We start from the raw sequence: 12,314 nt of genomic DNA, 5'->3' as shown, positions 1-12,314 counted from the left end.
GTATCAGCTGTGGGTTCCTTTGCCCAATTTCCATGCATAAGCATGTCATCTTCAAAATTGAAACATTTAATCAAAGGTTTTCTTTGATTATCACTTTTGAAATTTATCAGGCCCAACGTATGACGATTTTTATTGATTCCTTTTTATTATATTTTAACACATTTTAGAAGTCAAAATAAACAATGGATAGCATATTTGAACTCCTTGTAACATCAGAAATCTACAGGAACTGAAATGAACGCAATCGGAGCTCTCTAGGTCTAATAGTGAGTTCTGACTAAAATCCACTGATGGACCTAGAGCGCTCCGATTGCGCTCATTTTAGTTCCCACAAATTTCTGATGTTGCAAGGAGTCTAAATATGTTATCTATTGTTTATTTTGACCTTTAGAAGATGTTAAAATATAATAAGAAAGAATCAGTAAAAAATTTCCACGTTGGGCCTGATATAATTCATATCAGGCCCACACATGAGGATTTTTGTTGATTCATCATTATTACAATTTTACACCTCCTTAGAAGTCGAAATAAACAATCAATTAGTTTCTGTCAATTTCTAGGATTGCAAAGAGTTCAAATATTCTATTTATTGATTATTTTGACTTCTCCAAATATATTAAAATATTATCAAAAAATTAATTAAACTCTAAATGTCGTGGGCCTGATATGATTTGTATATCATGCCTATGTTATACATACACACATGCAAACAAATGAGAGGAAAGAGAAGAGAGGAGAGGAAAAAAAAGATTGGTTACATACATAGAAGAGAGAAAATAGAAGAGAGAGAGAAACGATAGAGAAAAGGAAAAAGTGAGATTTGATAGAAGGATAAAATGAAAAATGCACTTAAAATGTGTGTTCTTTGATAAATACCAAAGTAACATGTACCTTTTGATAAATTTAAAAATCTACATGTACCCTTCGGTAAATTGTCGAACTAATAAGTGTTTTTGACTTTGCGCATATATATATATATATATATATATATATATATATATATATATATATATATATATATATATATATATATATATATATATATATATATATATATATATATATATATATGTTAAATAAATTTAAAATTTGTATTTATAGATTCCATATTATCCAAAGAGGCTAAGGAATTGAGGGCGGGGAGGGAATTCCCAGAGTGTTTATTATAATGCACCCCCAATAATAAATAATTGAGGTGTCATAAAATTGTAAATAGATTGTGAAGGTTATTAAAATAATAAAAAAAAAGATTAATAAGTGTGAAAGTTTGTGAAAATAAAATACATTAGAGAATGTACAAAATATATAATCACAAAAAGAATATCTTCCTCTTCCACATTTGAGGAATAGATACTTAAACTCATTCTCTAGCTCATGTATCTTATTTGCAAAGAGAGTTCTTAGATTGTTAGCCATATAGCGTCTCAAATGCTTTCTCTGAATGAAGTGGCATAAGTCTTTCAAAAACAAAGAAGGATATTTTGGAATTTAAAACTTCTTGATTTTCCTCCTAATTCAGAAAGATAATACTAGAAAGCCCTTCGACCTTGAGGAATATCAAAGGAAGTTATTGTTATTAATACCATGTGATACTCTTGTTGTCTCATTGAAATTCCAAAGCTCGTACTCAAATTATCACGTCTACTAATTGAACTAAACAAGTTAACATTGAAAAACAAAAGCATAGAAAGACTCTTTGTCATTTTTAAATTTTAAATAGTTTAGGTTTATTCAACAACGTTAACTAAAATCACTACATAGAGTTAAATCATTCAAAATAGGAAAACAAAAACCCAAAGAATTCTTTAGATACTAGCACTGTGCGACACTTAGACATTCTTCTTTGTAAGACACTAAGTAAGCCTAACTCAAACAAGCAAGGGACTTAATGCTTAATGCTCTACAATACTTGGATACAAACTTAAACGATCTACAAATGAAGAGTGTTTGCCTATTTATAGTACTCAACCGAAGAATAAATGGCTATGATGATCTATGAAATCTTATAGTGGAGATTGTCTCCAACTTTTATTGTTTGTTAATTTAGGTGTTTGGGCTTTGCCCGACTTATTTTGAAGGTAGACAATCTTTTTCACGGGTTCACTTACCGGATAAATCAGTACAACTTATGCACACTCAAAATCTAACCTCCTAAATATTCATCTCATTTAGAATTCAAACTTTAATTAATTCATCTTATAGCGGAGAATTTGTCATCCTCTCCCTCACCTATGCTCACAACATTCCTATTGCCCTTGTGGAATAGATCAATTGGTCTTTGAATTGACAAAGTTCCTTGGTTGGTTCCCAACTTGCTTCACTATCCGGTAATCTTTCCACTTTACAAGATATTGTTAGCTCAGAGGATGATGTTTCCTTCGGATAACTCAATCAGCTAAGATGGCCGGTTTCCACCTCTCGATCATATGATATCTCTTGTAGGCACCCTTTTTGAGATGTTCCAGTTTGGGTTCTCCATGTCTTCATGATATGATTCAAAGAGACTTGCATGGAAAATTGGGTGGAATTTCTTGAGTTTGGGTAGTAACTCAAGTTTGAGTTTGGAAAACATGATATCTCCGAATTAGACATTTGTGGTGTCCCTCGTGCTTCTATTAAGTGTATATCTGCACTAACACAAGGTCTCCAACTTTGAACTCACCCAAAATCCATTTCTTGTCTACCCACTTCTTCATGTGCTTGCTCCCATAATGAGTTCAATGGCGTGATCCACTTCCTGCTTCAAGAATAGTTCCTTGAATTCTTTTAACACTTTGCACACCTTTTGGGAAGTGGAGCTACTTGCTTGTTCTGTATTGTGCAATTTGAGTGCAGCAATAAAGGTAACTTCACTCTTCTATGATCATTATGTGACTTGTATGACTGAATTTAACTTTGTAGCAGGATCGACCTCCAGCTTGATTGACACCACAACATTAAAATGTCTGTGTCAAGGTGTATAAAGAGGTGAAGAATGACAATATCATGGCAAATATTTATGCCAAGAAGGAAATTTCTAATAACCATTTCATAATCGTCCACGGGAATAATGGAGCTAGTCTCCTTACCTTGCCATGTACCAATGCGGCCAGTGTTGATTATTGAGACTTCTTTTGAATTAACTATGCTCAAGAATTCCCCTTCTTGTGCGGTTTGAGTCCCAACTTGTTCGGTACATCCTTGATGAGGAATATTTCAGATGCAACGATATTGGTCAAGGCATTAAGTATGTGCGTGCCCTGCTACTTCAGCATACTTTAGCTTTTGGGTTGGCTAATTGTAATGTCTCATTCTCATGTTCCTCTTCTTCTTTGATGATGGTTAAAAGTTGAGATCGTTTTGGGCATGCACTCGTCCAATGTAATCCTTGGCAAAGGAAGTACTTAGCTTAATGCTTTGTTTGCTACCCGCCCTTCTCAAATTAAATGACCATGTTCTTGAAGTGTGACTTTTTGTAACTATCCTCCTTAGATGTTCCTCCTTTTCTTTGTCTCTCTTATTTTTAGACTAATTGTTGAATTTTGAGGGGTCGACTTTTTTGAACTCAATGATCGAATGGCAACGAGGACAATGGCTTGAGAAAGAGTTTGCACTCCCCTCCCTGATGCTGCAACTTCATTTTAACCCATCCCTTCAAGCTAAGCCATCAATGAAGGTGAACAAAGCATCAACTTCAGCCTGCTCACTCACTTAAGCATGTAATTAAGGTTTTAATCATGGCTGGTAAGGGCATCCATATTGGTGAATATTACGACATCCATCATCCTATAAAAAAAATATAAAATTTACATGTCACATATATATTATATTAACATCTTTGTTTTAATATTAATATTCATTATTTATGAATCTCATTATCTATTCATTCATCTTGATTCTTATTTTATATTAAATAAATATAATTTTAATTTTATTTTCATAATTTAAATTATTATTATTTAAAATAAATAATAATAATATTTTTAAATATATTTATTACATAAAATAATTTTTTTATTATTTTATGAGTGTCATTGATTTAAAATTAAAATACTACTCTGTATACACACATCAGAGTGAGATTTTTATTTTTAATAATTTTTTTTTTGAACACGTTCATGGCATGTGTTCTGTGGGTGTTATAACACCTACTCATATTAATTTTAACACCAATTGAATATTATAACATCCAACAAATTCTTCTAGAAGCCCTATAGTATCATCTTCTTATGCAAGTTATCTACAAACACACTAAGAGCCCCTTTTGTTGGACTCCATGGTTGTTTTGATATGATCAACCAAGTTAAGTTAGGTTCTGTTTTGTGTTGATCCTTATGTCTAAGTGTGCAGGAGCATAGGAACACAAGAAGTCGAGTGGAAGACGCAGCTAGCGAGAAGGATGACACGGGAAGGGAGTCGACGGGCTTGGTGTATCTGAGGGATGAGGTGCTGCGAAAGAATACACCGGTGGATGAGAAGAACGTACGCGATGTTCGAGTGATGAGAAGCCAGAGCGGAAGCCTGCTTGTGGAGAAAGCCGAAAATTGGGTTCAGGTGAGCCCTATTTTGGTTGACCACAATCATCCAAGAGATCGAAGCAACAGTGGAGCAGAGAGAGACTGTAAAGACTGCTAGAGGCGCCCTTAACAAGGGTTGAATCTATATATGGTGTCAAATCTTGGTTCTAACCAATATAAATGAAGTTCTTGCTCCATGCCAGTTGGCACGAAACATGTGAAACTTATGAATTTCCATTCAATGAACAACAACACACACCCTGTCGAATTCTAATTTACGGGGGAAACACCTACCTTACTACCAATTTATTTTAACTATTAACAATTAGTAAGATATTTAAGCTAAATTCTAATAGAATTAGAAATTTTCAAGCACACGTTTAAATTACTTTAGATCAAGTGCTCGACCTATAGCCTATTTGAATTTCTAAACTAATTCGTGAATCATAATATGTAGCAAGTTTTTAGTTTATAGAACGGAGATATAGTTTCAGATTTTACATATCGGGATCATCAACTTGGATTTTGATTGGTTGAATAAATCGATCGAGGTGCAAAGTAATAAGGCCCATGTTGGGCCTGATATGATACCTTATCAGGCCCAACGCGGGCCTGATATATCTTATATCAGGACCAACTTGAGCTTGATATTATCCCATATCAGGCCCACGTTGGGTTTGATATTATCCCATATCAGGCCCAACTTCAAGGATGAACATTCTAGAAACGCTCGATCACCTATAGAGAGTTTTAAATAAGTAACATATAGCACCGTTGGAGTCCTCACAACACCACAAACTCATGAGACTTTAAATGGGTTTAATCGGAGAAGTGTAAGTCCATAAGTGGGTTTTGACCAAAACCCACGGATGGGCCTACGACACTTATATTTCTTTAAATTTCCATTCCCAAGGAAGGTTTCAGAGGGGTGAATCTATATATGGTGTCAAATCTTGGTTCTAACCAATACAAATGAAGTTCTTACTCCATGTCAGTTGACACGAAACATGTGAAACTTATGGATTTCCATTCAATGAACAACAACACCCACCTTGTCGAATTTTAATTTACGGGGAAAACACATACCTTACTACCAATTTATTTTAACTGTCAACAATTAGTAAGATATTTAAGCTAAATTCCAATAGAATTAAAAATTTCCAATCACACATTTAAATTACTTCACATCAAGTGCTCAGCCTATAGCCTTTTGAAAATAACAACATGAACAATTTGGTTTAAGCCATGACTTAGTTAGAGTTGAAAATAAATTTACAAGACTTTTAAATTTCCAATCCCATCCTGTAGAGTTGAAATGCACTGTTGGAGTAAGCCTATTATATTTCTGAAACTTCACAACTGTTAGTGGATTTTTAGTTTACAAATTGGAGATATGGTGTGAAGTATTAGTTCTGCCTTGTTGGGATTGGTTTACACTTCTCATATCATAGATAAAATTGTACTAAAAACAAATTCTACAAACACAAATATAACAGTAACATGACTTTGCACAACTATTTTTTTTTACATCACTATGGACGTACTGCATACAAAATATATAGATCCACTCCTCCTGCTTATAAAATATAAAAATCAAGCATCATATTCCTATATACATATACAAGTAAGTCAAGAACCAGAGGCTGGTGGCATTCTACAAGTCCTATGATTATGACTCAGTTGTTTGCATCGGCTACATTTGATTTTTACCTTCCCATTATGTTTGGACTCGATCCATGCCTTCTTTCGCCTGCCTGGTTGCACAAGGCTATGGGTACATAGAACTATAATGCTATTTAGGCCCCTAGGCCAAAATTTCTTATTTCGACAGGGGTAAATATGATCCATATATGTCATAGTTCAATTTTGTGAATGAAAATAATGCTCACAATATGGGAAGGTATCCATGTTCGAGTGAATGATGACGGCAATAGCATGTGAGCAAGGCAATCCAGATATTTGAAACTCTCCACAGTTACAATATTTTCTTTTCAAATCAATAATGAATGAAGCACCCCATGTCTTTACTTCCATTTCATATTGAGAGTAGGAGTGGACTTTATATCGTCTAGCTTTCTCTCTCCTTGAATCCATTTATTTGGTAGCATGAGGTGTCAAAGCAACATACCATTTTGAGGCTTCCTCCCTATGGTTAAAAAACCATTGAGGTACCTTTCTTATGGTATTATCAATTAACCTATTTATGGGAAGTTCACGTGTATGCTTGAACAAAGTATTTAAACTTTCTACACAATTGGTGATTAGCATTGTATATCTTCTCCCACTAAAATGTGCATTAACCCATCTTTTAGGGCCGATGTCCCGAAGCCACTTATAGGCATCTGGATGTTTTTCAAGCATGGACTGCATTATGAGATTATATTATAGTGTTGTGTTTGCTCGTGTTGCTGCCCAAAACAAGCTTAAAGCTGACCTACTGCCAGCATCTGTTACCATATTACAAGACATGTGGTGGCAACAGAAAGCATGATGAACGATTGGGTAGACTTTCCTTACTGCTGATATAATGCCACGATGTCTATATGATACTATACTCATTGGCTGTGCATCAATAGTAAAGAATCTCTTTGTATGATCCAAAAATCACTCTCATGCAGACACACATTCAACTTCAGTGATGCCAAAGACTACTGGGAGGATATTGTCATTAGCATTAATTGTTGTAGTCATCAACAAAAACACCCGGATAATTTTCTCTTAGATGTGTGACATCAATTCCAATCAATTGCGTAGATAAGACCTGAATATTCTTCTATAAGCTCCAAAACCCCAAAAATAGTATTGGACCTTATTATCTCCATTCCTGTGTAGTGGCACATAGGTTTCAGGATCCCTAACTCTTAACTCACGCAGATATAGTGGAGGATCTCTATATGCTTGGTCATAATCTCCAACGGCTTTCTTCATCGCTTTCTCCTGAGCTATGTATGCTTTTCTGTATGATATGGTCACTCCAAACCTAGCTTTTATATTTGATATAATCATACTTGGTTTGTATTGTTCATTAGCAAGAAATTGCTCTTTAACAAAAGACGCTACAAAGGAGGAAGAGTATGCTTGGTGATTAGCACTTTCCCTAATAGTGCCACATTGATGTTCCTTTACATATTTTGTAACAGTGAACTCTACATCCTTTGGGCAACTACTCTCCATGTACATGGTTGATTGAAGCAGACAACTTTTACTTTATTTTTTCGAGTGTCAACTGGATCATATCTCATATGTTTAACCATGACATGTTTAACAAGTGCATTCTTGAACTCTTGTGGAGATGGAAAAATCTGTCCAACACAAAATTCATGCTCTCTGTTGCCTCTTCAATTGGCCTTTGGAGCAATCAAGAATTTAGAATATATAGTCATCAACTATTGGGAACTCCTCCTCTAAGTCACTGCACTACTCTAGGAGAATTTCATATTATTCAATCTACATATCATCAGCTAAGAATTCTTGTACCTCTGTATTGCATTGTAATTCCTCTTCCATTCGAGTATAATGCTCTACCTCCTCACTCCAAGTAGGCTCAAAGTAATCAACATGTGTTGTACAAGGATTCAAAACCTCATATTCTAGAATACTTGCTTCTTCATTTAAATCAAATGTCAAAATGCTGCTTGTATTTCTATTTGTGTTCTGCACACCACTATACTCAGAAGACGATGGAATATTTGTTCTGGATAATTATCATACATTAGCTCCATGTCCCCTGCAAGAATTTTCATCAAACGTATTCTATATTTTAGAGAGAATTTCTTCAGTAATATGATCGCCCCTGATAAAAAATTTAAAAACTAATTTAGCAAAGTTACATCTACATAACCAAGTGTTGCTGTACATATTAATATTTAGCAAAGACCAGGTAACGTTAGATATGGTGTACATTAGATTTTTCATAATTTATCAGTGGTGGTGATAGAATCCGACTGATAGACCTAGGGTTTTGTAATTTTACATATTTTCAACCACTAGGAAGGGTTGAGCAAGGAAAATGTATATATGTTGTAAAATCTAAGTTTTAACCAAAGATCACGTTGGGCCTAATAACATCCCATATAAGGCCTATGTTGGGCCTGATATGGGATGATATCATGCCCAACGTAGGACTAATATCATCCAATATCAGGCCCAACGTAGGACTGATATCATCCAATATTAGGCTCAACGTAGACCTGATATAGGATGATATCACGCTCGCATTGAAACAGAAACTTTTCGTAACATTGGACAACGACTGAGAGTCCTAAATAAGCAATAGATAACACAATTTAACTCCTTGCAACACCAGAAACTCACAATATGTTAAATGGGTGTAATCAAACATGTTTAGGTTGATCAATAAGTTTTGGTCAAAACCCACTGATGGACCTAGTTAATTGGATTTATGCAATCTCCAGATAACTACGACGGGTTGAGCGATGAGAAGGTAGATATGATATCAAATCAAAATTTTGATAACGAAGAATGTGGGCCTAATATGATCACATATTAGGCCCAACATGCTAATACCTACCATATCAATCTAACTTGCATGTGCAACATCTAGCTAAAATCTAGCATTACATTGAAGCACCTTGCAAACCAATTAAGTGATGAAGTACATCATATTGCAGGTGTTGTTCAATATTAATTCCCCACACATCCAATGACACTATAAACACGATTTTTTTCATCACCCTTTGCTACAAAAGTGAAATTTTTTTAAATAATACTAACCTATTTTACAGTAGTAAATTTACACATACATCGGTAAATCTTTATCTGTCTTCTTCTACTAATTTCACTTTTGAAAGAAATTTGTCATTCAACGCCGAGGATGTTAATCGCTATTGTCCTTTGAACTCGTCTCGTGCAATCCCGCCGATCCTCACGAGGGCATATGGCAAGCGGAGGAGGTTTATGATCGTTTCGTATTTATAAGACCAAGAAGAGGAATGGAGGAAGAGAGAGGGTGAAAGCACGTGCATCTGAACCATAAATTCATTTACAATTAAAAAAGTGATTTGGATGCTTGAAAAATGATGAATAAAAAGCCGCGGTTGGCGAGAGGGTTAAAAGGAGAATTATAATTTTTTTAATATATCTTTTGATAAAAAGAGAATTATGATACGTCTTTTGGTAAATAACATATTCTACCTACGTCTTTTGGTAAAATGCTGTCGCCAATTCATAGCATTAGGATTAATATGTCCACAACTAAGTAATAAATATTTACTCCAGTAAATTATCCTTTTTATAGTATTTGACAAAAATTTTATCAAATGTTGATCTACATTTATTTATTTATCTATTAATTCATTAAGTTTTTGAAGCATACTGAGCAATTTATATATATATAACATTTCTCTAACAGCCAATGAGCTTTATGCGTCCCCCCTCGCCCTTCTTCTCCGGCACACTGCCGTCGTTCCCTGCCAGAGCTTTGTACTTGTCCTTCCTCGTGAACTGGGTGCACTCGTAGCACAGTGCCGACCCAATCGCGCGTTGGATGTAGTTTGCGACGTCGTGGCTGGACTTGCCGCCGCCGCTGCAGGTGAGCTCCCTGGGCAGCTTGTCGAGGAAGGTGACCTCGTAGCGAGGGCTGGGATTCATGAAGAAGTAGAATGGGTCCATCCCCTTCCACCCCCTTGCCGTCGTTCCGTGGAACATGCTCATCCCGCTCACCATCGCCACCGGCACGATCTCGTCCGTCAGCTCCGCGAAGAGCGCAGAGAAGCGCAGCAAGAAGGGCTCACGGCAGGTGGTCCCCTCGGGGCAAATCACCAGGTCGCCGTCCTGCAGCAGCCTCTTGATCATGGCGGCGTCGCGCGCGCGGTCGCGGGTGAGGGGCACCGTGCGGATGGGCGAGAGGATCTCTGAGAGGCGCGAGACGGAGTAGGTGACGGCGGCGATGGGGCGGCCCAGGGCCGTAGAGAGGAAAATTGGGTCGAGGAGGGTGCGGTGGGAGCAGATGAATAGGACGCCGGAGTGCCCCGCGGACTTGCTTGGGGGTGGCGGCGGGGTGCCGCGCACCGTGACGCGCACGCCCAGCGCGAGGAAGGCGTGGTAGACGAAGCGCATCGGGAGGAGCGATCCGGCGGCGATACGGATGCAGGCGAGCAGGAAGCCGACGGGCAGCCAGAGGAGCGCGAGGAAGGCCAGCGGCGGCGTTGGCCGGAGGGCCAACCGGCCGTCGTGAAACATGACGGGCTTCGGCAGACTCTCCCTCGGGACCGGCCCCACTTTCAACTTCGACTCCTGTGGCACCACGTACCCTTCCTGTCACAACATTAATTAATTGCATATTATTTTGTTAATCCATTTGTAATTAAGTAACTAATCGACTTGTAATTAAGCAACTAATTAATTTTTTTTTGAATAATACCTGACAGAGACTCATGAAGGGGTAATCGCTCTCCCTGTCCCCCAGTCCTATCTCCGGCGCCGCCTCCGGCATGTGCTTCCGCATCGCCGCCGCCTTGTTCCTGCCGACGAGAACCCCCGGGCGGCTGACGAACCCGGTGGCCCGGCCCCTGTACGTCTGGATCTCCGTCGCAATCACCAGATGCACCCCCAGGTAGTCCTTCAGGAAGGCCTCCACCATGATCCTGGGGTTCGCCGTCAGCACACACCGGCGACCGCACGCCGAGAACACGCGCCACGTCTCCGAATGGAGGTCCTCGGCGTAGAATTTGGGCAGCACCGCGCGCGCGGCGGACTCGATGTCCTCCACGCGCGCCCCGGCGAAGGTCGCGAAGATCAGCACCTGGATCCCGGCCGACTCCGAGGCCAAGTAGTAGAGCAGGCCCGCCAAGGGCGCCGCCAGCAGCAGGAGGAGGAGCCTCAGCGGGCCGCCTACGTCGTAGGCGACGAGCGCGAAGTAAGGGAAGGAGCTGCGGCCGACGAGCAGGGTGCCGTCCATGTCGGCCACCACCGAGTGGCCCTCGCGGCCCGCCGACGAGCAGTGCTCGACGGTTCTAAATGGCGACGCGCCGCAGTTGAACGCCACCATTATTGGGATCTATAATTCGATCGATCGATCGCAAAATCTACTGATATTATCTCAATTATATTGATGGCTGTGGGCGTTGGCTTTGAGAAAGTATCGAGCAGCAACCGCTTTGGACTCAACGACGTATGCGTGTCTTACATGCGTTGGCGCTATCATTTGAATTTTGTTTATTTCCTTGCTATTGTAATCATCACCAAGCAAGAAAAGAATTCCCGTTGGATATTGCTAATCTTTTAATTTGTATGGTTGAATCGACTGAGTTGACTAAGTGAGCGATGGATGGATAGTTCCGAGGGAATATTGAGTGAAGTTATTTTAAACCAATTATTTTTTGCCACTTTTGATCATTAAAAAATAGAATCTTGTAGATTCAAAGGGAATCGTACTATTTTATTGCCATATTTTTGCAACTATGAATTTTTATTTTGACTTCATATACACTAGCAACATGTTGATTTTTAAGTACTTTGGTGAAGGAAGTCCCAATATCTCACTAGAGGTGAGAGTTAATCTCCGATGTCGTTGAACTTCAAAATCAGAACTCCAAAATCAGAATATAATCATGGAGTATTTTTCATCTTGAGCATCAAAACCTGGACCATCCTAATGATAATTTCATCCGAATCCGATGAAAAATCTGATGATTCAGTGGTAGGGGGGATTCGTCTGGCAGGAGGTCAAAGTGGTCAACACCCGACAGCTGTTCAACCGGGTGGATTATCTTCCTGATCAGCAGGAGGAATGGCCGACCCGACATTACGACAGCTCGGCCTGATGCTGAGTTTCCGACGCTCACCAGGCAAGGCGGG

At 38.7% G+C, this 12,314-nt stretch overlaps 1 protein-coding gene across 1 annotated transcript; it reads right to left on the bottom strand.

Annotated features, from left to right (window-relative positions):
• Positions 1-9,760: 9,760 nt before the first annotated feature.
• LOC122039882 (glycerol-3-phosphate acyltransferase RAM2-like) lies at positions 9,761-11,515 on the bottom strand. The gene is made up of 2 exons (XM_042599309.1): positions 10,879-11,515; positions 9,761-10,772 (listed from the first exon to the last, which is right to left on the bottom strand). The coding sequence occupies exons 1-2, from the start codon at positions 11,503-11,505 to the stop codon at positions 9,861-9,863; spliced, it is 1,539 nt and encodes a 512-aa protein (XP_042455243.1). The 5' UTR covers positions 11,506-11,515; the 3' UTR covers positions 9,761-9,860.
• Between the last annotated feature and the right edge of the window lie 799 nt (positions 11,516-12,314).

The sequence above is a fragment of the Zingiber officinale genome, chromosome 2A, assembly GCF_018446385.1.
Source record: "Zingiber officinale cultivar Zhangliang chromosome 2A, Zo_v1.1, whole genome shotgun sequence".
Classification (NCBI taxonomy): Eukaryota; Viridiplantae; Streptophyta; class Magnoliopsida; order Zingiberales; family Zingiberaceae; genus Zingiber; species Zingiber officinale.
Note: the sequence above shows the minus strand (reverse complement) of the source record. Positions and strands in the feature narration are given on the sequence as shown.

Excerpts from the sequence above, each read along its gene's own strand:
- LOC122039882 (XM_042599309.1), bottom strand. The coding sequence starts at position 11,505 with ATGGTGGCGTTCAACTGCGGCGCGTCGCCATTTAGAACCGTCGAGCAC. Across the intron at positions 10,773-10,878 it reads CCTTCATGAGTCTCTGTCAG|GAAGGGTACGTGGTGCCACA; the intron begins GTATTATTCAAA and ends ATGTTGTGACAG.